Source organism: Carcharhinus amblyrhynchos, unplaced genomic scaffold (genome assembly GCF_965287045.1).
Source record: "Carcharhinus amblyrhynchos unplaced genomic scaffold, sCarAmb.v2.hapA chromosome_307, whole genome shotgun sequence".
NCBI classification, from domain to species: domain Eukaryota; kingdom Metazoa; phylum Chordata; class Chondrichthyes; order Carcharhiniformes; family Carcharhinidae; genus Carcharhinus; species Carcharhinus amblyrhynchos.
Genome location: NW_027650047.1, coordinates 6,559 through 30,912, shown reverse-complemented (window position 1 = coordinate 30,912; position 24,354 = coordinate 6,559). Strand labels below are relative to the sequence as shown.

General features: G+C 46.0%; 1 protein-coding gene across 1 annotated transcript in view; it reads right to left on the bottom strand.

Annotated features, from left to right (window-relative positions):
* Positions 1-23,640, bottom strand: part of mogs (mannosyl-oligosaccharide glucosidase) — a 91,287-nt gene extending 67,647 nt beyond the window's left edge. The window contains exons 1-2 of the mRNA XM_080183487.1: positions 23,251-23,640; positions 5,076-5,296 (exon numbers count right to left, since the gene is read on the bottom strand). Coding sequence (XP_080039613.1) covers positions 5,076-5,296; positions 23,251-23,611 — 582 coding nt within the window. The 5' untranslated portion in view covers positions 23,612-23,640. The remainder of the gene's footprint in view (positions 1-5,075; positions 5,297-23,250) is intronic.
* Positions 23,641-24,354: the final 714 nt, after the last annotated feature.

The following is a 24,354-nucleotide window of genomic DNA, read 5'->3' as shown; positions in this document are numbered from 1 at the left end:
GGGGGGATGGATAGAGACTATTTCCTCAGATGGATGTAGCTGTTACTAGGGGACTTAACTATAAGGTTCATGGTGGGAGATAAAGGAGGGATGTCCGAGGTAGATTCTTTACTCAGAGAGTGGTTGGGGTGTGGAATGCACTGCCTGCGGTGAGTGGAGTCGGACACTTTCGAAACTTTCAAGCGGTTATTGGATAGGCGCATGGAGCACACCAGAATGATAGGGAGTGGGATAGCTTGATCTTGGATTCAGAACAAAGCTCGACAACATCGAGGGCCAAAGGGCCTGGACGGTGCTGTACTGTTCTATGTTCCATGTAAGTGTATCCCAGGACATTGTGGGAGGCTAGGGAGGAAATTGTGGGTCCTCTAGCCGAGATATTTGAATCATCGAGTCACGGCTGAGGTGTCTGAAGATTGGCGGGTGGCAAATGTTGTGCCTTTACTTAAAAAGCGCTGCAGGGAAAAGCTTGGGAACTACAGGCCAGCGAGCCTCACATCTGTGGTGGGTAAATTGTTATGATGTGGGTATGCCGGCGTTGGACTGGCGTAAACACAGTAAAAAGTCTGACAACACCAGGTTTTAGTCCAACCTATTTATTTGATAACATTCTCACAAGCTTTCGAGGGGTTACCCTCTTCGTCAGGTGAATGGAGAACTCTCCATTCACCTGACGAAGAGGGTAACCCCTCGAAAGCTTGTGAGAATATTATCAAATAAATAGGTTGGACTAAAACCTGGTGTTGTCAGGCTTTTTACTGGGTAAATTGTTGGCAGGTATTTTGAGAGACAGGATCTACAGGCATTGAGAGACACCAGGACTAATTAGGGACAGTCAGCATGGCTTTGTGAGTGGAAAATCGTGTCTCACAAATTTGATTTGAGTTTTTTGAAGGGGTAACCAAGGTAGATGAGAGCAGTGCAGCTGATGTCGACTACATGGATTTTCGCCAGGTCTTTGACAAGGTACTGCATGATAGGTTGTTGCATAAGGTAAATCTCACAGGATCCAGGATGAGGTATCTAACTGGATGCAAAATTGGCTTCAGTGGCTGTGGAGGTTATTTTTCAAACTGAAGGCCTGTGGCCAGCGGTGTGCTTCAGGGATCAGTGTTCGGTCCACTGTTATTTGTCATTTACACTAATGATTTGGATGACAATATTGGAAGCATGGTTAATACAAGAACATAAGAAATAGGAGCAGGAGTAGGCCATCTAGCCCCTCGAGCCTGCCCCACCATTCAGTAAGATCATAGCTGATCTGATAGTGGTTCAGTTCCATTATCTGCCTGCTCCCCATAACCCTTAATTCCCTTATTGATCAGAAATCTATCTATCTGTGACTTAAACACATTTAACGAGGTAGCCTCCACTGCTTCAATGGGCAAGTATGCAGAAGACACCAAGACTGGTGGCGTAGTGGATAGTGAAGAAGGTTATCTTCAATTGCAATGGGATCTTGATCAATTGGGCCAGTGGGCTGACGAATGGCAGCTGGAGTTTAAATTAGATAAATAAGAGATGCATTTCGGTAGATTGAATCAGGGCAGGACTTGCTCTGTTAATGGCACGGTATTGTGGAAAGTTACAGAGCAAAGAGATCTGGGGTACATGTTCATAGATCCTTGAAAGTGGAATCACAGGTGGACAAAGTGGTGAAGAAGGCATTCGGCATGCTTGGTTTCATTGATCAGAACTGATCAGAACACGGAATACAGAAATTAGGACGATTTATTTAAGTTGTACAAGGCACTGATAAGGCCACACTTGGGAGTACTGTGTACAGTTCTGGTCACCCTGTTACAGAAAGGGTATTATTAAACTAGAAAGAGTGCAGAAAAGATTTACTGGGATACCACCAGAACTTGATGGTTGAGTTATAAGGAGCAGATAGATAGATTGGGACTTTTTTCTCTGGAGCGTAGAAGGCTTAGGAGTGATCTTATAGAGAGATCAATAAAATAATGAGGGGCATCGGTCAGCTAGATAGACAGTATCTTTTCCCAAAGGTAGCGGAGTCTAAAACCAGAAGGCATAGATTTAACGTGAGAGATGCAATGTCTGGAACAAGCTGCCAGAGGTAGTAGTAGAGGCGAGTACAATTTTGTCTTTAAAAAGCATTAACATGGGTAAGATGGGTGTAGAGGGATATAGGCCAAATGCAGGCAATTGGGATTAGCTTAGGGATTTAATAAAAGAGGGCGGCATGGACAAGTTGGGCTGAAGGGCCTGTTTCTGTGCTGGGGACCTCTATGACACACCTGTAAAAACTTTTACAGTCAGCTTTTATGTTCCCTGCAAGCTTCCTCTCATACTCCATTTTCTTCTCTCCCTCGATGCCTTTGTCCTCCTGTCTTGAATTGTGAACTGCTTCCAATGGTCAGGTTTGTTGTTTTCTCTGACAGATCTGTATGCTTCTCCCTTTGATCTAACACTATCTCCAATTTCCCTGCGAAACGGTTTGGTCACTTTTCATTTTATTTCTTTTAAAGTTTATCCGTGAAAATCCTCTGGTTGCCACACTCTGGCGCCTGTTTGGGTACACTGAGGGAGAATTTTGCATGACCAATGCATCTAATCAGCACGTCTTTCAGACTGTGGCAGAGAACCAGAGCACCCGGAGGAAACTCATACAGACATGGGGAGAACTGCCAACTCCACACAGACAGTTATCCAAGCCAGGAATTGAACTCAGGTCCCTGGTGCTGTGAAACAGCAGTGCTAACCATTGTACCACCAGGACACTTTAATGCCAGACAGGAATAAACAATTCTTGCAGGTCACCCATGGGGTCTCTGAATGTTCGCCATTGCCTATTCACCATCATCCTTTTAAGTAACATTTCCCAATCTATCATTGCCAACTGGGCCTCATATCATCATAGTTTCCTTTATTAAGAATCAACTACTTCACTCTCCACCTTGATGGCAAATGCTATCATATTATGGCCGCTCATCCCCAAAGAGACTTGCACAACTAGATCGCTAAATATTCCTTTCTCAATACACAATCCCCAGTCAAGAATGGCCTGCTCTCTAATTGGTTTCTCGTATCAGTCCAGAAAATCATCCCCCACACACTCCAGAAATTCCTTTATGGTATTATGAATAAAGAACAATATCTTTCCTCATCTCTCCCCATAGCCAACATCTCTCCTCATAGTCAACACCCTTGAGATCAGGCAACATCCTGGTGAACCTTCTTTGTACTCTCTCTAAAGCTTCCATGTCCTCCTGGTAGTGTGGTGACCAGAACTGCACTCTATACTCCAAATGTAGCCTAACTAACATGATTTCCCAACTCTTGTACTCAATGCCCTGGCTGATTAAGGCAAGCATGCCATATGCCTTCTTAACCACCTTGGCCACTTGTGTTGCCACTTTTAGGGAATTGTGGACCTGTGCACACAGATCACTTTGGATGTTAATGACTAATTTGATTTGTCCAATCTAAATGCACATTAAATCACCCATAATTACAGATTTCTTTTATTGCATGCGGCCCAAATTTACTGTTTGATGCTTTATTTTATTTATTGATCAGTCACAAATAGGCTTATAGTGGTAAAATGAAATTCCCCTAGTTGCCACACTCTGACACCAGTTCAGGTCAATGCACCTAACAGTCTTTCAGGCTGTGGGAGGAAACTGGAGCACCCAGAGGAAACCCATGCAGACACAGGGAGAATGTGCAGACTCCACACAGATAGTGACCCCAGGCCAGAACTGAACCCAGGTCCCTGTCGCTGTGAGGCAGCAGTGCTAATCACTGTGCCACCGTGCTGCCCTGGGTCCCTGCCGCTGTGAGGCAGCAGTGCTAACCACTATGTCACCATGCTGCCCCGGGTCCCTGGCATTGTGAGACAGCAGTGCTAATCACTGTGTCACCGCGCTGCCCCGGGTCCCTGGCGCTGTGAGACAGCAGTGCTAATCACTGTGTCACCGTGCTGCCCCGGGTCCCTGGCATTGTGAGGCAGCAGTGCTAACCACAGTGCCACCATGCTGCCCTGGGTCCCTGGCATTGTGAGGCAGCAGTGCTAACCACCGTGCCACCCATCAGCTGATGCTAATATTGCATGAGTGAGAAATTCAGAATGGCTGATGGTTCAGTGTAACATCCCCTGTTGGCTAGTTGCAAAGCATTATCTGAAGGTCCAACAACATGATCTGATTGTAGATGGAGAAGGAACGGATCCAACAATGGCTTAACAACAATAATGGCAATATTGGCTTTAAAATGGCTGTTCCGGCTGAGAGCTAAGCATGCTGGGATTTTGGCCAACTTATAACTAAAACCAGATGCAGGTCGTAAAGTTACTCTGAGTCAACGTTGTGATCTGGGAACTACGACTTGAAGCTTCCTGTGTTGACTAGATAAGGCAAGTTGTTTACTTTTGACTAGACACAGTGGCCTCAAATTTTATTGCTGTTGTGTGAGTGCCATGTCATCTGAAGTATGCATAATGGCATTATTCACAAGTATTTTATTGGCTGTTCAAGCCATGTGATTGGTTTTTGGAATCTTCTGGAAACAAGTGAAGAATCTGTAGATAAAAGATCCGTACAATCCTTTGTTTGCCAATGCCAACTCTCAAGATCTACCATTGTAAAAGTGTGCCCTGAACGAATCTTCAGGGAGAAGATAGATTCTACACCTCGTTAGATGGATTGACCTTGCTAAAATTGCCCCTTAGTGTTAGGAGGATTAACATGGTAAATACATGGAGTTATGGGGATAGGGCCTGGGTGGGATTGTTGTTGGTACAGTCTTGATAGGTCAAATGACTTCCTTCTGCACTGTAGGGGGTTCTATGATTTATGATTGCTTAGCCAAGGTTTTTCCTAAACCTGGTGATATCTATTTTCAGTTAAATAATTAATGTTAACATTTAGTTAAGAAGTCAAGATCAGTAAAAGAGTTATGAGTTGCAAAAAAGTTTCAGTTAGTATGTAAAGTGTTAAATAAAGATTAATTAAGAGACAACTAGAATGCTTGGAAGTGTTTATATTAATAACCCAGTAATATGATTTTCATAAAATGAATAGAAACAGATCTTTTAATAAATAAAGGCATACCTGTGGTTTGGCAGTAATTCTCCACGTCCAATCTCCACCATGTTGTCCTCCAACACGTTTCACAAACTCAGTTGTTAATATGAAATCAGTGTCTTTTATTTCTTGCACTCCAAAGTTTATTCCATCGTGCATTAGCCAGCCATAGCTGGGCAGCCGATCACCTTGCTCACACGTATGTCGCAGATTCACCTCTGCCTTAAACTGTTGCAGCCACATCAAGCCTAAATTGCAAAATAAATTTGAGTAAAATCAACTACTGATCAGTCCTTGGATCATACTGAAAATATAACAGCAGAAAATTCCCCCAAAAACTAAGGAGGCAATTTTACCATTGCACAGCGCCCATTTTCGGGTGCAAGAACTTGGTAAAGTCAGGCGTGAGGCGAGTAGCATGATTCGCGCCTGCCTCCATGCCAGTTCCCCCTTTACCAAGGCCCAAAAATGGGCAATCAGGAATGCGCCCAAAATGGGCTCAACAGCCATTTAAACATATTTTCATGCATTTCAATCCACTTAACGGGCTGCACGCCCAACTTTACCAGCACACCCGTTACCACCGCGTTCACCAAGCCTGAATCGGCATGAAACAGACATGCTCCATAAAAGTCCGATTCAAGCACTCCATCAACAAGAGTTAGTGAGGAGGTAAGTGCTGAGCATCCGATGGTTCTCTGCTGCCTACAGGTGTCCTTTTGTCGCGGCCATTTTGTTTTTCAGAACAGGGGTGGGGGGCTCTGCAGGTATGTGGGGATTGGGGGTCTGTGATTCTGGGGGCATGTGGTTGGGGATTGGAGGGCATTGCTGCAGCTTCAGAGCTTCCCAAGGAGCAGTGATTCTGGGGGCATGTGGTTGGGGGATGGGCAGTATGGATAGTGACTGTTGCTGTGTGAGGGGCAAACAGCATTTCTTAACCTCTACGTGTTCCTCTCCATCTCCAACCCCCCTTCAGAGTGACGAGATGGCTTTTGCAATGCAGTTGATCAATACTGCTGTTCTGGTTACTGCTGGAGCTGAGGAGGAGGAGCTGGAAGAATAATTGCAGGCACAGGAGGCCCAGGCCTTATCACTTGTAATAGAAGGGAGACGACCACCAGAGACAGGAGGTGGCTTTCGTTCTTCCGGGGTGGGGGAGGGGTGCAGGGGAAGAAAGGAGCAGAGACCACAGCAATTCCCTGCACAAGTGTCATTTGAACAGATGTCTGACACCACGCGCTGCCAATGTCTCTGAAATAAAAACATAATAACCATACAGAGGACATGTCAGGGGTAGGTTTTTCACTCAGAGGGTGGTGGGTGAGTGGAATTGGCTGCCATCGGTGGTGGTAGAGTCGAACTCGCTGGGATCTTTTAAGAGACTTCTGGATGAGTGCATGGGATTTATTTGGATTGAGGGTTATAGATAGGCCTTGTAGGTAGGGCTACGATCGGCGCAACTTGTGGGCCAAAGGGCCTGTTTGTGCTATAGTGTTCTATGTTCATGTCTCATTTATTTGTGATGTTTTCCAAGTCATAAACCTGTTGTAGAACCTGGCACCTGTAGGCAGATGGGGGCCACCCACTCTCGGTGGCTGTCAAATTGACAGCCGCTCTGAACTTTTATGGAATTGGCTCATTTCAGACCCTTAGTGGAGATGTCTGATTTGATTTGGATTTGATTTATTGTCACACAGTGAAAAGTATTGTATCTTGTGTGCAATATAGACAAAGCATACCATTCACAAAGAAGGAAACAAGAGAGTGCAGAATGTAGTGTTACAGTCATAGCTAGGGTGGAGAGAAAGATCAACTTATTGCAAGGTAGGTACATTCATGTCTGACAGCATCAGGGAAGAAGCTTTTTTTGACTTGGTTGGTACATGACCTCAGACTTTTGTATCTTTTTCCCAAAGGAAGAAGGTGGAAGAGAGAATGCCAGGGGTGCGTGGGGTCCTTAATTATACTTGTTGCTTTACTGAGGCAGTGAGAAGTGTAGACAGAGTCAAGGGATGAGTGGTTGGTTTGTGTGATGGATTGGGTTACATCCATGATCTATTGTAGTTCCTTGCGGTCTTGGGCAGAGCAGGAGCCCACACCAAGCTGTGACATAACCAGAAAGAATGCTTTCTATGGTGCATCTGAAAAAGGTGGTGAGAGTCATAGCTGAAATGCCAAATTTCCTCAGGCTTCTGCAAAAGTAGAGGTGTTGGGCTTTCTTAACTATAGACCAGGACAGGTTGTTGGTGATCTGGACACTTAAAAACACGAAGCACTTTTCACTTTGTCCTTGTTGATGTAGACAGGGGCACGTTCTTCTTTATGCTTCCTGAAGTTGATGACAATCTCCTTTGTTCTGTTGACATTGAAGGAGAGATTATTGTTGCCACACCAGTTTAACAGAATCTCTACCTCATTCCAGTACTCTGTCTCGTCATTGTTCGAGATCCAACCCACTACGGTGGTGTTGCCAGCAAACTTGGAAACCAAATTGGAGTGGAATTTGGCCGCACAGCCATATGTGTATAAGGAGTATAGCAGGGGGCTGAGAACACCAGTGTTGAGGATGATCGTGGAGGAGGTGTTTTTGTCTATCCTTACTGATTGTGGTCTGTGAGTTAGGAAGTTCAGGTCCAGCCACAGAGTTTGGGGATAAGTTTTGTGGGAATAATGGCATTGCATACTAAACTAGGGTCAATAAATAGGAGTCTGATATAGTTATCTCTGTTATCTAGGTGTTCCAGGGTTGGGTGCAGGGTCAGAGAAATGACGTCTACTCCGGCCCTGTTGCGGCAATAGGCAAATTATAGTGGATCCAGGTAGTCCGGGAGGCTGGAATTGATTTGTGCCATGGCTAGCCTTTTGAAGCCCTTCATAATGATGGATATCAAAGCCACCGGCCGATAGGCATTAAGGCATGCTGCTTGGTTTTTCTTTGGTAACAGGATGATGGTCGTCTTCTTGAAGCAGATAGGGACCTCAAATTGTTGTAAAGAGAGTTCGAAGATGTCTGTGAATACCCCTGCCAGCTGATTCGCACAGGGTCAGAGTGCTGATCCAGGTACCATATCTGGCCCGTTGCTTTCCGTGGGTTGATTGTGGCAATTCCCAGTCAGCTGTGCACAACTAGGTCATGGAAGCCTTGTATGCCTGGGCTTAGTAGTACATCAAATTTAACACAGACCAGGCCTAGCAGGAAGCCCAGGCTGTTTGGAAGAGGAGGACATGGAGGCTGACCAGCCGGGCGTCGCTGGGGAGGTCACCCAGCAGGAGGAGGAGCATGCCAACAAATACCGCCCAGGCACTGGAGGGCTAGCAGTTTGAATGAGGCAATGTGAGGGCAGCTAGGGAGGCTCTGATCACCTGGAGTTTCAGTCACCAGGGGGTGGGGGGGACGGGAGAGAGAGGGGGGGACGGGAGAGAGAGGGGGGGACGGGAGAGAGAGGGGGGGACGGGAGAGAGAGGGGGGGACGGGAGAGAGAGGGGGGGACGGGAGAGAGAGGGGGGGACGGGAGAGAGAGGGGGGGACGGGAGAGAGAGGGGGGGACGGGAGAGAGAGGGGGGGACGGGAGAGAGAGGGGGGGACGGGAGAGAGAGGGGGGGACGGGAGAGAGAGGGGGGGACGGGAGAGAGAGGGGGGGACGGGAGAGGGGGGAGGGGGGATCGCTCATGGGTTCTGGGGAACCAATGGATTCCTTTTCTCAGCATCAAGGGGGCCTCCCCATCTGACACCAACATAAAGCATCCCTCCAGCATTATCAATGGAAGAAGATTCCTGTTCGAGACAAATTAGTCTGGTGGCTGAAAAACATTTGATAAATGCAACAAAGGAGTTTAAATAATAAGTTCTAACATAAAAATGTATGAATGGAAAATGTTAAGGTGCTTAAAGATCTATCTAACTAGTGCAGCCCTTCCCCCATACCACCTTAGTGCAACTACAACTTCCTAACCTTATGTGGCCTACCACAACATCTGTGACTCCCAGAATTTACATCGGGGCCAGCTGCCTACCTCATCCCACGGTCAGTGATGTCTTCGTCGTCCAGTACTTCCCCGGAGCGGAGAAGCTACGACATCTTCTCCGGAGTCTTCAACATATCATTGATGAAGACAAACATCTTGCCAGGGCTATCCCCACACCCCCACTTCTTGCCTTCAGACAACCACACAACCTCAAACAGACCATTGTTCGCAGCAAACTACCCAGCCTTCAGGAGAACAGTGACCACAATACCACACAACCCTGCCACAGCAACCTCTGCAAGACATGCCGGATCATCGACATGGATACCATCATCACACGTGAGAATACCGTCCACCAGGTACATGGTAAATACTCTTGCAACTCGGCCAACATTGTCTACCTGATACGTTGCAAGAAAGGATGTCCCGAAGCATGGTACATTGGGGAGACCATGCAGACGCTACGACAACGGATGAATGAACATCGCTCGACAGTCACCAGGCAAGACTGTTCCCTTCCTGTTGGCAAACACTTCAGTGGTCACGGGCATTCAGCCTCTGACCTTCGGGTAAGCATTCTCCAAGGCGGCCTTCACGACACACGACAGCGCAGAGTCGCTGAACAGAGACTGATAGCCAAGTTCCGCACACATGAGGACGGTCTCAACAGGGATCTTGGGTTCATGTCGCACTATCTGTAACCCCCGTGACTTGCCTGGGTTTGCAAAACCTCACTTACTGTACTGTCTGGAGACAATACACATCTCTTTAAACTGTGATCAGTGCTCCTTCCACTCACATTATCAGCCACTTCAGGTCTTGAACAGCAGGTTAGGTGTAAAGATTCGCATTCTAATCAGTAATCTCTAAACTGTCTGTGCTTTATATGCTCTGTCTGAGGCCAGAACTCTCCATTCACCTGACGAAGAGGGTGTCCCTCGAAAGCTTGTGAGTATATTATCAAATAAATAGGTTGGACTAAAACCTGGTGTTGTCAGACTTTTTACTGTGTTTACGCCAGTCCAACGCCGGCATACCCACATCAGTGATGTGTGTGGCAGGCATTCTCTGGAGACCCTGGACCGTGAGGGCTCTGGCCTGCTTCCAGGTGTCTGGGATGTTTTCTGGACACCCTCTTCACCCCGCTGCCTGAGATGCCCGTGTCAGGAAGGAGGGGAGTCAGAAGGTGTAGCCACAGCCACAGTCTCCTGACTGGAAGGCCCTGGCATGGGCTCAAGCCCTTTTTCCTTCCTTGGAGTTCCTGTGGGCCCTGGGTCACTCCATGCGATGGCAGTGCTTCTGTAGTGAACTCCAGAAGTTAGAACATAGAACCACCTGGCACTGCCAGTCCTGGAGGACCACCTCCGTCCTACCCATGGTGGTTAAGACCTCTGCGACGGCCCTTGAGTCGGGGCAACCTATTAATGACTGCAACAAATGCCCTCTGAGACTAGGCTCACTCTGCAACCCCTCAGCCATGGCCCTCTGCGATTAGGCCACATCTTCAAAAGCTGCTGCCATAGCCTGCTGTGTCTCAGCACTGGCCCGCTGGGTCTCCTGCAAGCTCTGCAGCCGCTCAGCATGACCCTCTGTGAATGCATCACATTCTCAAGAGCTGATGCCATCATAGACCACTGTGTCTCTGCTGTCCCACTCGGTCTCCTGCGAGCTCTTGAGCCCCTCAGCCATGAGCCACAGAATCTCGAGAAGCCTGCTGAGTCCCTCAGCTGTGGCCCACAGTGACTCGTCCAGGACCCTCTAGGACTCTGATGTGACTCAGCCATCGCGTGGAGCCTGCCACTCATGGTGAGGATCCCCTGCCCCAGGCTTTCCACCACAAATGCCACCCTTGGACTGTTGGTCTGAGAACCACACAAGACAGGCAACAGCTGGTCCACTGAAAGCTTTGGGACTCCTCCCAGCAGCCTGGCAGTGGGTCTAGTATGGCCGTTAGCTCCTCCTGCATTCCCTGGCTCTGTTACTGCATCTCCAGCAGCTGAGGGAGAAGTGATCTCAGAGGCCCAGCACTTAACCTGGGGCCAGCTGAGTCCTCGCCTCCGACAGGTCTTCACATGCCAGAGACGTAGGACGTTTCCTCCTCCACCCAATGTACATCAGCAGATATGTTGTACTCATCAGACAGTGATCCAGAAACCTCATCACTAACTGGATCCACCAATGTGTCAGTATCTGGGAATGGTGGACTGCGAGATGGAAGCTGATGCTAAAACAGGCCACCCTTGGAGGTTCCTTCAGCCAAATCCGCTGAGGACTCGTCTGAGCTATCTGGAGCAGGCTGGGTGGGAGCCGCAGTGGGGACTACAATGTCAGAAGGCCCCAAAGCATCCAGACATAAGGTTGAGAGTAAGAGACAGAGGGGAGTCCGGAATGTCAAACACGCGATTTACATTCTTCCATTGAAAGGAGAACGAAGCACAAAGAAAATTACATCACAGCAAAGGCCCTTCGACCCTCGAAGCCTGCAGCCACCAGGCTGCCCGACTGAACTAAAACCCCCTACCCTTCTGGGGACCACATGTCTCATTTCCATCCCATTCATGTAGCTGTGAAGACGTCACTTAAAGGTCACTCTCATATCTGCCTCTGCGACCCCTGCCCCCCCCGGAAGTGAGTTCCAGGCACCCACCACCTCCTCTGCGCAAATAAACATGCCTTGTACATCTCCTTTAAACCTTGCCCCTTGAACCCAAAACTCATGACTGTGAGAATTTGCCTCAAAGTGAGTGGAGGATTGACATCAAAAAAGAAAATGCTGGAAAAAACTCAGCTGGTCTGGCAGCATCTGTAAGGAGAGGATAGAGCTGATGTTTTGAGTCCAGGTGACTCTTTATCCTTTAACATTGACAGGTACTCACTTTTTGACCCCAGCCCTACCATGCTATCACTGACAGCCTACATCTCCCCTTCCCTGGACAGCTCCAGCACCCATTCCTCAAGGGACATGAGGACCCAGAGATCTGGCTTACCACCTCCTGTCTTCACCCTCTCTTGGATATTATGATCGGTATTCTCCTTGGGTACAGAAGGAGCCATGAAAAAAATGATGGCGTGACTCCTGCAGAGCATCAGGTGGTGGCCCCTAGAGGGCAAGCTGCAGCTGGTTTGACAGAGCTTTCCAGCAAGTTCCATGCAGTTTGCTTGTTAGCACTGAGGGGAAGGCAATTGAGCACTAGCAGGTTTGCTGATGGGGGACGGCACAGAGGGTGGGGGGGAACAGGGGAGAGCCACTGGAGTTAGGGGGAGATGAGGGCCGTGTGCAGGAGGGTTGGGGGCGGGGGGGGGGTGGTGGCATCAGCCTGCTTGAGATCTGTGAGGGAGGTGGAGTGCGTGCTGCTACCACTCTGCCTGAGATTGGTGGGGGAGAAGGGGGGGCCTCTGCCACTCAGCCTGAGATCGTGGGCATGGGGGTGGGGGGTGGGGCGGTGGGTGGTAGTAAGGGGATCAGTAATGTTGGGGGGTTGGGGCAATGTCCATGGGGACAAGGAGAAGGATTCTAGCCTGGGAATGGCATTCTATTTTCTACTGTGCAAGCACAGTTGGAGGCTCCAATCAGAGTTACAGGGTTTTGGGTGTGTTAAGCCCCACCCATGGGCTTCTGCAGCGCGATTTGGACTCGCTGATATTTCTTCAGGCAGAGTGAGTATGGGGGTGGCGGAGAACGGGCCTAAAAATTGGATCTGAAACATTCCCAGTTTCATATCCAACCAGCACTTGGAATCAAAACGGTAAAATAGGGCAGTGAGTGTTCACTGAAAGGGGAATTTCACCGTAACCTCACTGCAGTGTTAATTTAAGCCTTACTTGTGACTAGTAAATAATTTTTACTTTTCATTGCAGTGAGAAAAATGGGGTGAACTATGCCCGTCTCTCAAAACTACAGTCATTCACTTTATGGAGAGTAGGAAATTGTGTGCTGGTATTGAGGGGACAGAGGCCTAAATACACTGTAAGTCAGCTGCTGAGAGCTTGGGTGTGGTTTTGCAAGGACACATCAATATCACAGCATTCTGTGAGAACCCCTGCCACAGACATCAGGATCGCTCCCATCAACAGCATGTCCTCCCCCACCCCCCACCTCACTGACACGAGTCACATACAGTGGGGGCATTGAGGCCTTGCCTGTACAACGCCTGACATGCTGCATCCCCATAATGCCTCTGACGTGACCCGCCATCAAGACCCCTTCCATTATCCACCTCTGCACCACCTCTGTCGCAAACCCCCCCCCCACTAAACTAAGGGCCCCACCCCCGGCACTGCTCGGGCGCAAATGACACTGGCCGATGTGCACTGCCCAGCAATGTCCCTGACCACCTGGGGGGGAAGGAGGGCCTCAATAGCCTCTGTGCCCCATGTGACCAGCTGGCCAGGTCTGTGCTTATGGAGACCTGTTCAATTTGCCCCATTATGGGCTGCGCCTGATGTGCAGAAGATTCCGTGATGCCATTTAAATGGGTTATGAATTTTTAAACACTACTTTAAATATGCTAATTGAGTTCACGCCATTAGAAAGGAAAGGGGCTGGGATGATTGCAAACCATATTGAATTATATTTTTTAGCTTCACAAACCATTTTCCTGGTTCACCATACTGTTTGCTAGGTGTAGTGAGGTGGTAAAATTGCACAATGTGAAACTGAGTATTACGTGATATCCAGAAATAGTAATTCAAAATTAAACATTTTCCATTAAACTCTGTGATAGAAAATATAAAAATGTAACCACACCTTTTGTATCAGAGAAATAGACAGAAATGGAGTGTAATCTTTAAATTTTTCAAGAATTTGTATTCATAGATACACACTTCCCCAAACAATCTAAAGTTTCAATCTTTTCTTATTTATAGAAGAGCAAGTGAATTCCAACAAATGCCCACAATACAACAATTAAAACCAAGAAATAGTTTCTCTCTCTTTGCAGTCTTAACCTGAACCTTCACACAGTTCCTTTCTGTGGAAGTGAATCCTTCATTCAATTGAACGAAGATGACTTTCCTCTTCTAAATCTCTACATTCAAACTCGTATCTCTGGCTTCTTGTTTTCACATAACTGGAACCAGCTTCAATCCATCTCTCTCATCCTTTCATTATTTTAAACGCATCAGCTCATCATCTGTTTGCCTGATAGGAACTATTTCATTTTTCTTTCGATTTGTATTGTCTCATATCACACTGCACTCAAGCGACTGTGTTGTAAATCTTGAAAGCTCCTAGAAACTGAAGTGCAATACTGCATACATCCCTAATGCTGTCAACCTGTACCCTCGATCTCTGCTCATCGGCAGCATTATGTATACCTTCATCAACAGTATCAGTTCTCTTTAACTTAAGATACACACGACTTACTGATAGTGAGTTTTATCTTCTTAACAAATTGCTTTTCACATTAATGTCAATTTAAAGTTTCTGTTGGTTTTTAAGGATTAAATATATCTCAAAATTGTTGCAATGCAGGAGGCCATTTGGCCCATCCTGTTTGCACAACTGTCCACATGGGGAGCTTGGTAATGATGGAATTGGTAGGAGTGATCACCACACAGTCTTTCAGGAGACAAAGTCCCATCTGCTCAATAAGGATCTCCTCCATTGTGTTGCATGCTAAATGGAATAATTTCATACTAATCTAGCAAGCAAAGAATGAGCATCCATGGGGCACTGTGGGCCATCAGCAGCAGAATAGTACCCATGGCCCGGTCTATCCGCCACGCTACCATTACCACCAAGCCAGATTCCCTCTTAGCCTTCTCCGCTCTAAGGCATAAGAACGTAAGAACTAGAAGCAGGAGTAGGCCATTTGGCCCCTCTAGCCTGTTCCGCCCGCTATTCAATAACACCATGGCTGATCTTTTCATGGACTCAGCTCCACTTACCCACCCACTCACCATAACCCTTAATTCCTTCACTGTTCAAAAATGTATCTATCCTTGCCTTAAAAACATTCAATGAGGGAGCCTCAACTGCTTCACTGGGCAGGGAATTCCACAGATTCACAACCCTTTGTGTGAAGAAGTTTCTCTTCATCTCAGTCCTAAATCTGCTTCCCCTTATTTTGAGGTCATGTCCCCTAGTTCTAGTTTCACCTGCCAGAGGAAACAACCTCCCTGTTTCTATCTTGTCTATTCCCTTCATAATCTCATATGTTTCTACAAGATCTCCCCTCATTCTTCTGCATTGCAGTGAGTATAGCCCCAGTCTACTCAGTCTCTCCCATAAGCCAACCCTCTCAACTCCGGAATCAACTGAGTGAATCTCCTCTGCACCCTCTCCAGTGCCAGTGCATCCTTTCTCAAGTAAGGAGACCAAAACTGTAAACAATACTCCAGGTGTGGCCTCACCAGCACATTATATAGCTGCAATATAACCTCGCTGTTTTTAAACTCCATCCCTCTAGCAATGAAGGATAAAATTCAATTTGCTTCTTAATTACCTGCTGCACCTACAAACCAACTCCTTGTGATTCCTGCACAAGGACACCCAGGTCCCTCTGCACAGCAGCATGCTGCAATTTTTTACCATTTAACTAATAGCCCAATTTTCCACCAAAATGGATGACCTCACATTTACCAACATTGTACTCCATCTGCCAGAACCTCCCCCATTCACTTAGACAATCTATATTTCTTTGCAGACTTTCAGCATCCTCTGCACACTTTGCTCTGCCACTCATCTTAGTGTCATCTGCAAATTTTGACACAGTACACTTGGTCTCCAACTCCAAATTATCTATGTAAATTATAAACAATTGAGGTCCCAACACTGATCCTTGAGGCACACCACTAGCCACTGATTGCCAACCAGAATAACACCCATTTACCCCCACTCTTTGCTTTCTGTTAGTTAACCAATCCTCTATCCACGTAACACTGTGCACCTTTATCTTATGTAGCAGTCTTTGGTGCTGCACCTTGTCAAATGCCTTGTGGAAATCCAGATACACCACATCCACAGGTTCCCCATTGTCCACTGCACACGTAATGTTCTCAAAGAGTTCCACCAAATTAGTCAAACATGACCTACTCTTCATGAACCCATGCTGCACCTTGCCAATCAGACAATTTATATCCAGGTGCCTCGCTATTTCTTCCTTGATGATAGATTCAAGCATTTTCCCTACTACAGAAGTTAAGCTAACCGGCCTATAGTTACGTGCCTTTTGTCTACCTCCTTTTTTAAACAGTAGCATCACATTTGCTGTTTTCCAATCTGCAGGAATCACCCCAGAGTCCAGAGAATTTTGGTACATTACCACTAGTGCATTTGTTATTTCTCCCGCCATCTCTTTCAATACCGTGCGATGCATTCTATCAGGGCCAGGAGACTCGTCTACCTTTAGCCCCATTAGCTTGCCCACTACTACCTCTTCTGTGATGATAGTTCCTAGGTCGTCACCTGCCATAGCCTTCCTGTCATCAGTTTTTGGCATGTTAACATAGAACATAGAACACTACAGCACAAACAGGCCCTTCGGCCCACAAGTTGCCCCGATCACATCTATACCTACCAAGTCATAGAACTATCTGTAACTTCCAATCCCATTAGATCCCATATACTCATCCAGAAGTCTTTTAAAAGACCCCAGTGAGTTCACCTCTACCACCACCGACGGCAGCCAATTCCACTCACTCACCACCCTCTGACTGAAAAACTTTCCCCTAACATCTCCTCTGTACTTGCTTCCCAGCACCTTAAACCTGTGTCCTCTCGTAGCGACCATTTCAGCCCGGGGAAATAGCCTCCGAGAATCCACTTATCTATTCCTCTCAACATTTTATAAACCTCTATCAGGTCGCCTCTCAACCTTCGTCTCTCCAGGGAGAAGAGACCTAGCTCCCTCAACCTATCTTCATAAGGCATGCCTCCCAATCCAGGCAACATGCTTGTAAATCTCCTCTGCACCCTCTCAGTAGCTTCCACATCCATGCTATTTGTATCTTCCACAATGAATACCAACACAAAATACCTGTTCAACGCCTCAGGCATTTTCTCATTATTGCATCCCCCTTCTCATCCTCTAAAGGACCAATGTTTAGTTCAGCTCAGCCACTCTTTTTCATAACCAGCCTCTCAAAGCTGAAATTCTACAGCCTAGGCAACATCCTGCTGATTCTCCTGATCAATATGTACAAAAATATAAGTAACATTGACTCATTAGTCAGAAAGTTTCCCCCTTAGTAGAGGGGTCAATCATGAAGGGGCAGGAAATTTAATGGAAACTTCACAGTAGGTTTACATTAACAGTGCAAATAAATTAGTGTGAAAATCTGCTGGTTGCCACATGGTTCAAGTACACTAAGGGATAATTTTAGCATGGCCAACGCAACTAATCAAAGATGTGAGAGTTAGGAGGATTGGCCATGCTAAATTGCTCCTTAGTGTCAAGGGAACTGGCTGGGTAAATACATGGCGTTACAGGGATAGGCCTGGGAGGGATTGTAGTTGGTGCAGACTCAATGGGCCAAATGGCCTCATTCTGCATTGTAGGGATTCTATGATAACCTATACATCTTTTGGACTGTGGGAGAAAACGAGAGCATCTGGAGGGAGCTCATGCGGACCACAGAAAATGTGCAGACTCCACACAGATAGTGACCCAAGACAGGAAGCAAATCTAGGTCCCTGGCAGGGTGAGGCAGCAGTGTCACAAAGTGTGGTAGAGATTGGAAGTCAAAGAGTTTTACAGCATGGAAACAGGCACTCTGACCCAATTTGTCCATGCTGTCTTTTTTTAAACCCCTAAGCTAGTCCCAATTGCCCACATTAGGTCCATATCCCTCTATAGCGAGGCACCTAGAAAGGAACGTTTTGATAGAGCAGTCGCAGCATGGATTCGTTAAGGGGAAGCCGTGTTAGACAAATTTATTGGATTTCTATGAGGATGTGACTAGTGCGGTAGACAGAGGGGAACCGGTGGATGTGGTGTTTCTAGATTTTCAAAAGGCGTTTGATAAGGTGCCTCATAAAAGGTTGCTGCAAAAGGTTAGGGTGCATGGAGTTGGGGGTAAGGTGTTAGAGTGGATATAGGATTGGTTGTCTAATAGGAAGCAGAGAGTTGGTATCAATGGGTGCTATTCTGATTGGCGGTTGGTGACTAGTGGAGTGCTGCAGGGATCGGTGCTGGGGCCTCAACTGTTTACCATTTATATTGATGATCTGGAGGAGGGGGCTGAGTGTAGGCTGACGAAATTTGCTGATGACATGAAGATGAGTGGAAAAGCAAATTGCGTGGAGGGTGTGAAAAGTCTGCGGAGGGATCTGGATAGGCTGAGCGAGTGGGTGAGGACCTGGCAGATGGAGTATAATGTTAGCAAGTGTGAGGTTATCCACTTTGGCAGAAATAATAGTAGGAGGGATTACTATTTAAAGGGCGAAAAGCTGCAGCATGCTACGTTGCAGAGGGACCTGGGGGTCCTTGTGCATGAGTCGCAAAAACCCAGTCTGCAGGTGCAGCAGGTGATCAAGAAGGCGAATGGGATGCTGGCCTTTATAGCGAGGGGGCTAGAATATAAAAGCAGGGAGGTCTTGCTGTAACTGTACAGGGTACTGGTGAGGCCGCAGCTGGAGTACTGTGTGCAGTTTTGGTCGCCGCACTTGCGCAAGGATATATTGGCCTTGGAGGGAGTGCAGAGGAGGTTGGACTATGAAGAGAGACTAAATAGACTGGGTCTGTACTCGTTGGAGTTTAGAAGAATGGGGGGCATCTTAGAGAGACATATAAGATAATGAACGGGATGGATAGGGTAGAAATAGAGAGATTCTTCCCGCTTAGAAAGGATAGCAGGACTAGAGGGCACAGCCTCAAGATAAGGGGGAAGCAGTTTAGATCAGACTTGAGGAGAAACTTCTTCACTCAAAGGATGGTGAATCTCTGGAATTCTCTGCCCGTTGAAGTGGTGGAGGCTACCTCGCTAAATATATTTAAGTCACAGGTAGATAGGTTTTTGATAGACAAGGGAATTAAGGGTTATGGGGAGAAAGCGGGAAAGTGGAACTGATCCACTTCAGATCAGCCATGATCTTATTGAATGGTGGGGCAGGCTCGGAGGGCTGGATGGCCTACTCCTGCTCCTATTTCTTATGTTCTTTACTCATCTTACCCATGTAACTATCTAAATGCTTCTTAAAAGACAAAATTGTACCCATTTCTACTACTACCTCTGGCAGCTTGTTCCATACACATTCCACCTTCTAAGTGAAAAGACTGCCCCTCTGGACCCTTTTACATCTCTCCCCTCTCACTTAAACCTATGCCCTCTAGTTTTAGACTCCCCTACTTTTTGGGAAAAGATATTGACTATCTAGCTGATCTCTGCCTCTCATTCTTTACAGACCTCTATGAGATCCATTGACCACAGGCGGGAATTTCTGGTGTTACCGAGTGAGGTTGTAAAATCCCGCCTTATGATTCTACTCCCACCTGTAACATTTCTTCAGCCATGTATTATCCTGCCTTAACTTGCTGTTCCTACACTCAATAGCACACGGCATTGGGGGTTCAGAGATACACCTTGGAATCCTGTTCTTTAGTTTTTTAATTAGATTCTCAATTTGTTATCTATAAGTCTACACTTTCCTTTTATTGTTTCCAACATGGCTCACAGCCTCAGGCTAAAACCAAAGTACTGCAAATGCTGGAATCTGAAACAAAGAGGGAAAATACTGGAAAATCTCAGCAGGTCTGGCAGCATCTGTAAGAAGAGAAAAGAGCTGATATTTTGAGTACAGACAACTCTCTGTCAAAGCTAAAAGGTACAAAAAGTGGGAGATATTTATACTGTAGGGGGAGGGAATGAAAGTTGAGTCATAGCCACAAAAACAAGAAACAAGAAAGGCTGCTAATGGCATAGAGAGAATAGAAGATGTGAAAGGTCAAGGGGCATAGAAGTTGAAATCAGAGGGTAAACTGGAACAGATGAAGATGTGGGGGGAGGGGGGAGATGGTGGGAGAGAGTGAAATTAGGAAAAGGGGAAAGGGGCAGAAAAGGGGGAGAAAAGGTCAAGAAAGGGGGGCATAAAATCGTGGGGGGAAAGAAAGACAATAAAGAAGTTAAAAGTAGAGAACAATTTAAAACTAAATAAAATGAAAACAAAGGGGTGGAGGTGGGGTAGAGCTAATCACCTTAAGTTGTTGAACTCAACGTTGAGACCAGAAGGCTGTAAAGTGCCCAGCCAGAAGATGAAATGCTGGTCCTCCAGTTTGCGTTGAGCTTCACAAGGCCAGACATATGGGATCAGGAGTTAAAATGGCAAGCAACTGGAGGGTCAGGGTCCTGATTGTGCACAGCTTCTGGCTGCTCCCTTTACTTCATAGAATATTCCATACTTTCTTAGTGATTTCTTTCACCCTGTACAATTTAGCACATGGGACTCAAAATGTCATGAAATGCTCATCATTACACACTGTCTTTGACAACCAAATTATCCAATGGACTACCATCCTCTCAAGTCATCCTCCCTGCTGTGCTGTGGATGTGTTCCACGTTGCAACCTCTCAATACTGTTCAGTGCTAAACTCCTGGAGGATTCCTGTACAACCTGTTCTTCCAACTCACTTACTAACCTCCTGAACTGTCTGGAGCAGGGGAGTAAACATCTGTTGAAATGTGCCATCCAAATGCCAATGTCCAGGATACTTTCAGCTTTGCATACTTCCTAGTGACTCCAGCTGCTTATGTGTAAAATCTCTGAGCTCAAGTAACCAGAGTCACACCGTGCACACAACATATTGCACAGCATTAGACAGAATGTCTCACCTGTCCCCATCTCAATAAATAATGATATACTATACACTACAATTTTCCAACTCCAACCTGGGCTATCACTTCCTTAATGTTTCTGTTTTGGAAACACATTGGAAGTTAGTCAAATTCATTGGAGGACACCAAGCTGTGCATGAGTCGCAAAAACCCAGCTTGCAGGTGCAGCAGGTGGTCAGGAAGGCGAATGGGATGCTGGCCTTCATAGCAAGGGGGATTGAATATAAAAGTAGGGAGGTCTTGCTGCAGCTGTATAGGGCACTGGTGAGGCCGCAGCTGGAGTACTGTGTGCAGTTTTGGTCGCCTCACTTGCGGGAAGGATATATTGGCCTTGGAGGGAGTGCAGAGGAGGTTTACTAGGCTGATTCCGGAGTTGAGGGGATTGAGCTATGAGGAGAGGCTGAATAAACTAGGCTTGTACTCGTTAGAGTTTAGAAGAATGAGGGGAGATCTCATTGAGACGTATAAGATGATGAATGGGATGGATAGGATAGAGGTGGAGAGACTCTTCCCGCTCAAAAAAGACAGAAGGACTAGGGGGCACAGCCTCAAGATAAAGGGGAGGCGGTTTAGAACGGAGTTGAGGAGGAACTTCTTCACTCAAAGGGTGGTGAATCTCTGGAATTCTCTGCCCGTTGAAGTGGTGGAGGCTGCCTCGCTAAATATTTTTAAGAAGCGGGTTGATGGGTTCTTGATGAGAGGGGATTAAGGGTTATGGGGAGAGGGCGGGAAAGTGGAACTGAGCCACGACAGATCAGCCATGATCTTATTGAATGGCGGGGCAGGCTCGAAGGGCTAGATGGCCTACTCCTGCTCCTATTTCTTATGTTCTTAAGCTCAAGCACCTTCTCAAGGCAAACAGGGAAGACATAAAATACAGCTTTCCATTGTCACTGACTTCTTGACTACAAATGTAAATACTGGAGAGATTTTATTAATCCTATGGTTCCAAATTGAGATGCTAATATCATCTGGTGGAAGACCTAACCATATTCATCTAAGCCGGAATAGTTTTGGTATACTGTTCTGAAATGTGAGACCTCAGCAGTTTGGAACCATTCCACATGTGAAAATATTTGCAATTGCACATGTCTATCATCTGGCCAATAATGGATTTTAAAATGCCAGTTTAGTTAAATATAGATGTTCCTGAATTTGTACTGAATCCTTAGTAAGGGGAACTTTTCAAATTTAAATAATAAAATTAATTAATATTTACTTCACATGTAAAAACAATGTCAATAAAAACTTGCAAAGTTCAGTATTTGAGTCATAGAGGTTTACAGCATGGAAACAGGCCCTTTGGCCCAACTTGTCCATGCTGCCCTTTTTTTTAAACCCCTAAAGTAATCCCAATTGCCCATGTTTGACCCATATCCCTCTATATCCATCTTATCCATGTAACTATCTAAATAAATTTAAAAGATAAAATTATACTCGTCTCTACTACCTGTGGCAGCTTGTTCCAGACACTCACCACCCCTGTGTGAAAAAAATTGCCCCTCTGGACCCTTTTGTAGTTTTAGACTCCTCCACTTTTGGGAAAAGATATTGACTATCTTGTTGATCTATACTCCTCATTGTTTTACCAAATAAACCTGTTGGACTTTAACCTTGTGTCGTGAGACTTCTTATTCTGTCATCAAGCCAATTTTGTATGGAGTTTATTTTGACAAATGCGGGGTGACGCATTTTGGTAGACTGAAGCAGGGCAGGACTTACTCAGTTAATGGTAGGGTGTTGGAGAGAGTTACAGAACAAAGAAATCTAGGGGTACATGTTCATAGCTCCTTGAAAGTGGAGTCACGGTGGACAGAGTGGTGAAGGCGGCATTCGGCATGCTTGGTTTCATCGGTCAGAACATTGAATACAGGAGTTAGGATGTCTTGTTGAAGTTGTAGTAAGGCCACACTTGGAATACTGTGTACAATTCTGGTTGACCATATTATAGAAAGGATATTATTAAACTATAAACAGTGCAGAAAAGATTTACTAGGATGCTACCAGGACTTGATGGATTGAGTTATAAGGAGAGGCTGAATAGATAGACTTTTTTCTCTGTGGAGCGTAGGGGGCTGAGGGGTGACCTTATAGAGGTCGACAAAATAATGGGGAGCATAGACAAGGTAAATAGTCAATAGCTTTTCCCAAAGGTAGGGGGAGTTTAAAACTAGAGGGCATAGGTTTAAGGTGAGGGGGAAGATATACATGAAGTGTCCAGGGGGACAATTTTTTTCACACAGAGGATGGTGAGTGTCTGGAACAAGCTGCCAGAGGTAGCAGTAGAGGCGGGTACAATGTCGTCTTTTAAAAATTATTTAGATAGTTACATGGGTAAGATGGGTGTAGAGGGATATGGGCCAAATGCGGGCAATTGGGTTTAAAAAAAAGGGGCAGCATGGACAAGTTGGGCCGAAGGGCCTGTTTCCATGCTGTAAACTTCTGACTCTACGACCAACTTTACCTGTTACGATTGATTTTTGACTCCGTGTTTTCATTCCGAAGTATACCTGAGGTCGGTAAGATCCCCAGTATTTCGCTGGTGACAAAGCAGGGTTCGTACTGTTGCTGTTTAGTATCCGCAATGAGGGGTGAGGTGTTATGATTCTGTTGGCAAGCAAGGATCTCATATAAATAGCATAGCAAAACCAGCCACTGCTCACAATGCACAGTACAATTGCTATATTAATGAAGATATTTCCCAAATTGGACTTTTTCTTCTTTTCTTTAGCAGGAGGTTTCTTGAGAAGTGCTGCATTCTTTCCATTTTTCCCATCTACTTTGGAATCAATTAGTCTCTCCTTTTTGACTCTCTGGCGTGCCATGTTTCATTCTGGGAAGAAGAAAGGAGGTATTTAGGGTACATCAATGCTCATTCGTCCGATTCTTCAAAACAATTTGTAAAAATGGGAACAATTCAAGAGCACAGCTTGCTAAAATAACAAATATATTCAAGTAACATTGATCTGTTGTAGACAGTTCAATTACAAACTAAGCACAAGTCCAACAACGGTATGCGCAGCCAGCAATTTTATGGTATATTCAATAAATTATAACTTCGATAGTCAGTTTAAGAGAGTGCCTCAGGAATTCTTGCTGGGAGGTGAAATGGACACCAGCAGTTTATGAACAATCCAAGTGTCTGATTTAATGCTGTATGCAGCGACTGTCAACAAAGAATAACACTGTGGGTCTGTTAGTTGCTTTGAAGGCAGGTCAAAGCAGTTCAATAGGTGGATAGGAAAAAAGAACAAGCGTCAGCAATTCAGCCATTGAGTCCAGAACATTACAGCGCAGTGCAGGCCTTTTGGCCCTCAATGTTTCGCCAACCTGTGAAACCAGTCAAAAGCCCACCTATTCCAATATCATCCATATGTTTATCCAACGACCATTTAAATGCCCTTAATGTTGGCGCGTTCTCTACTGTTGCAGGCAGGGCATTCCACACTCTTATTACTCTCTGAGTAAAGAACCTACCTCTGCAATCTGTCCTATATCTATCACCCCTCAATTTAAAGCTATGTCCCCTCGTGTTAGCCATCACCATCCCAGGAAAAAGGCTCTCACT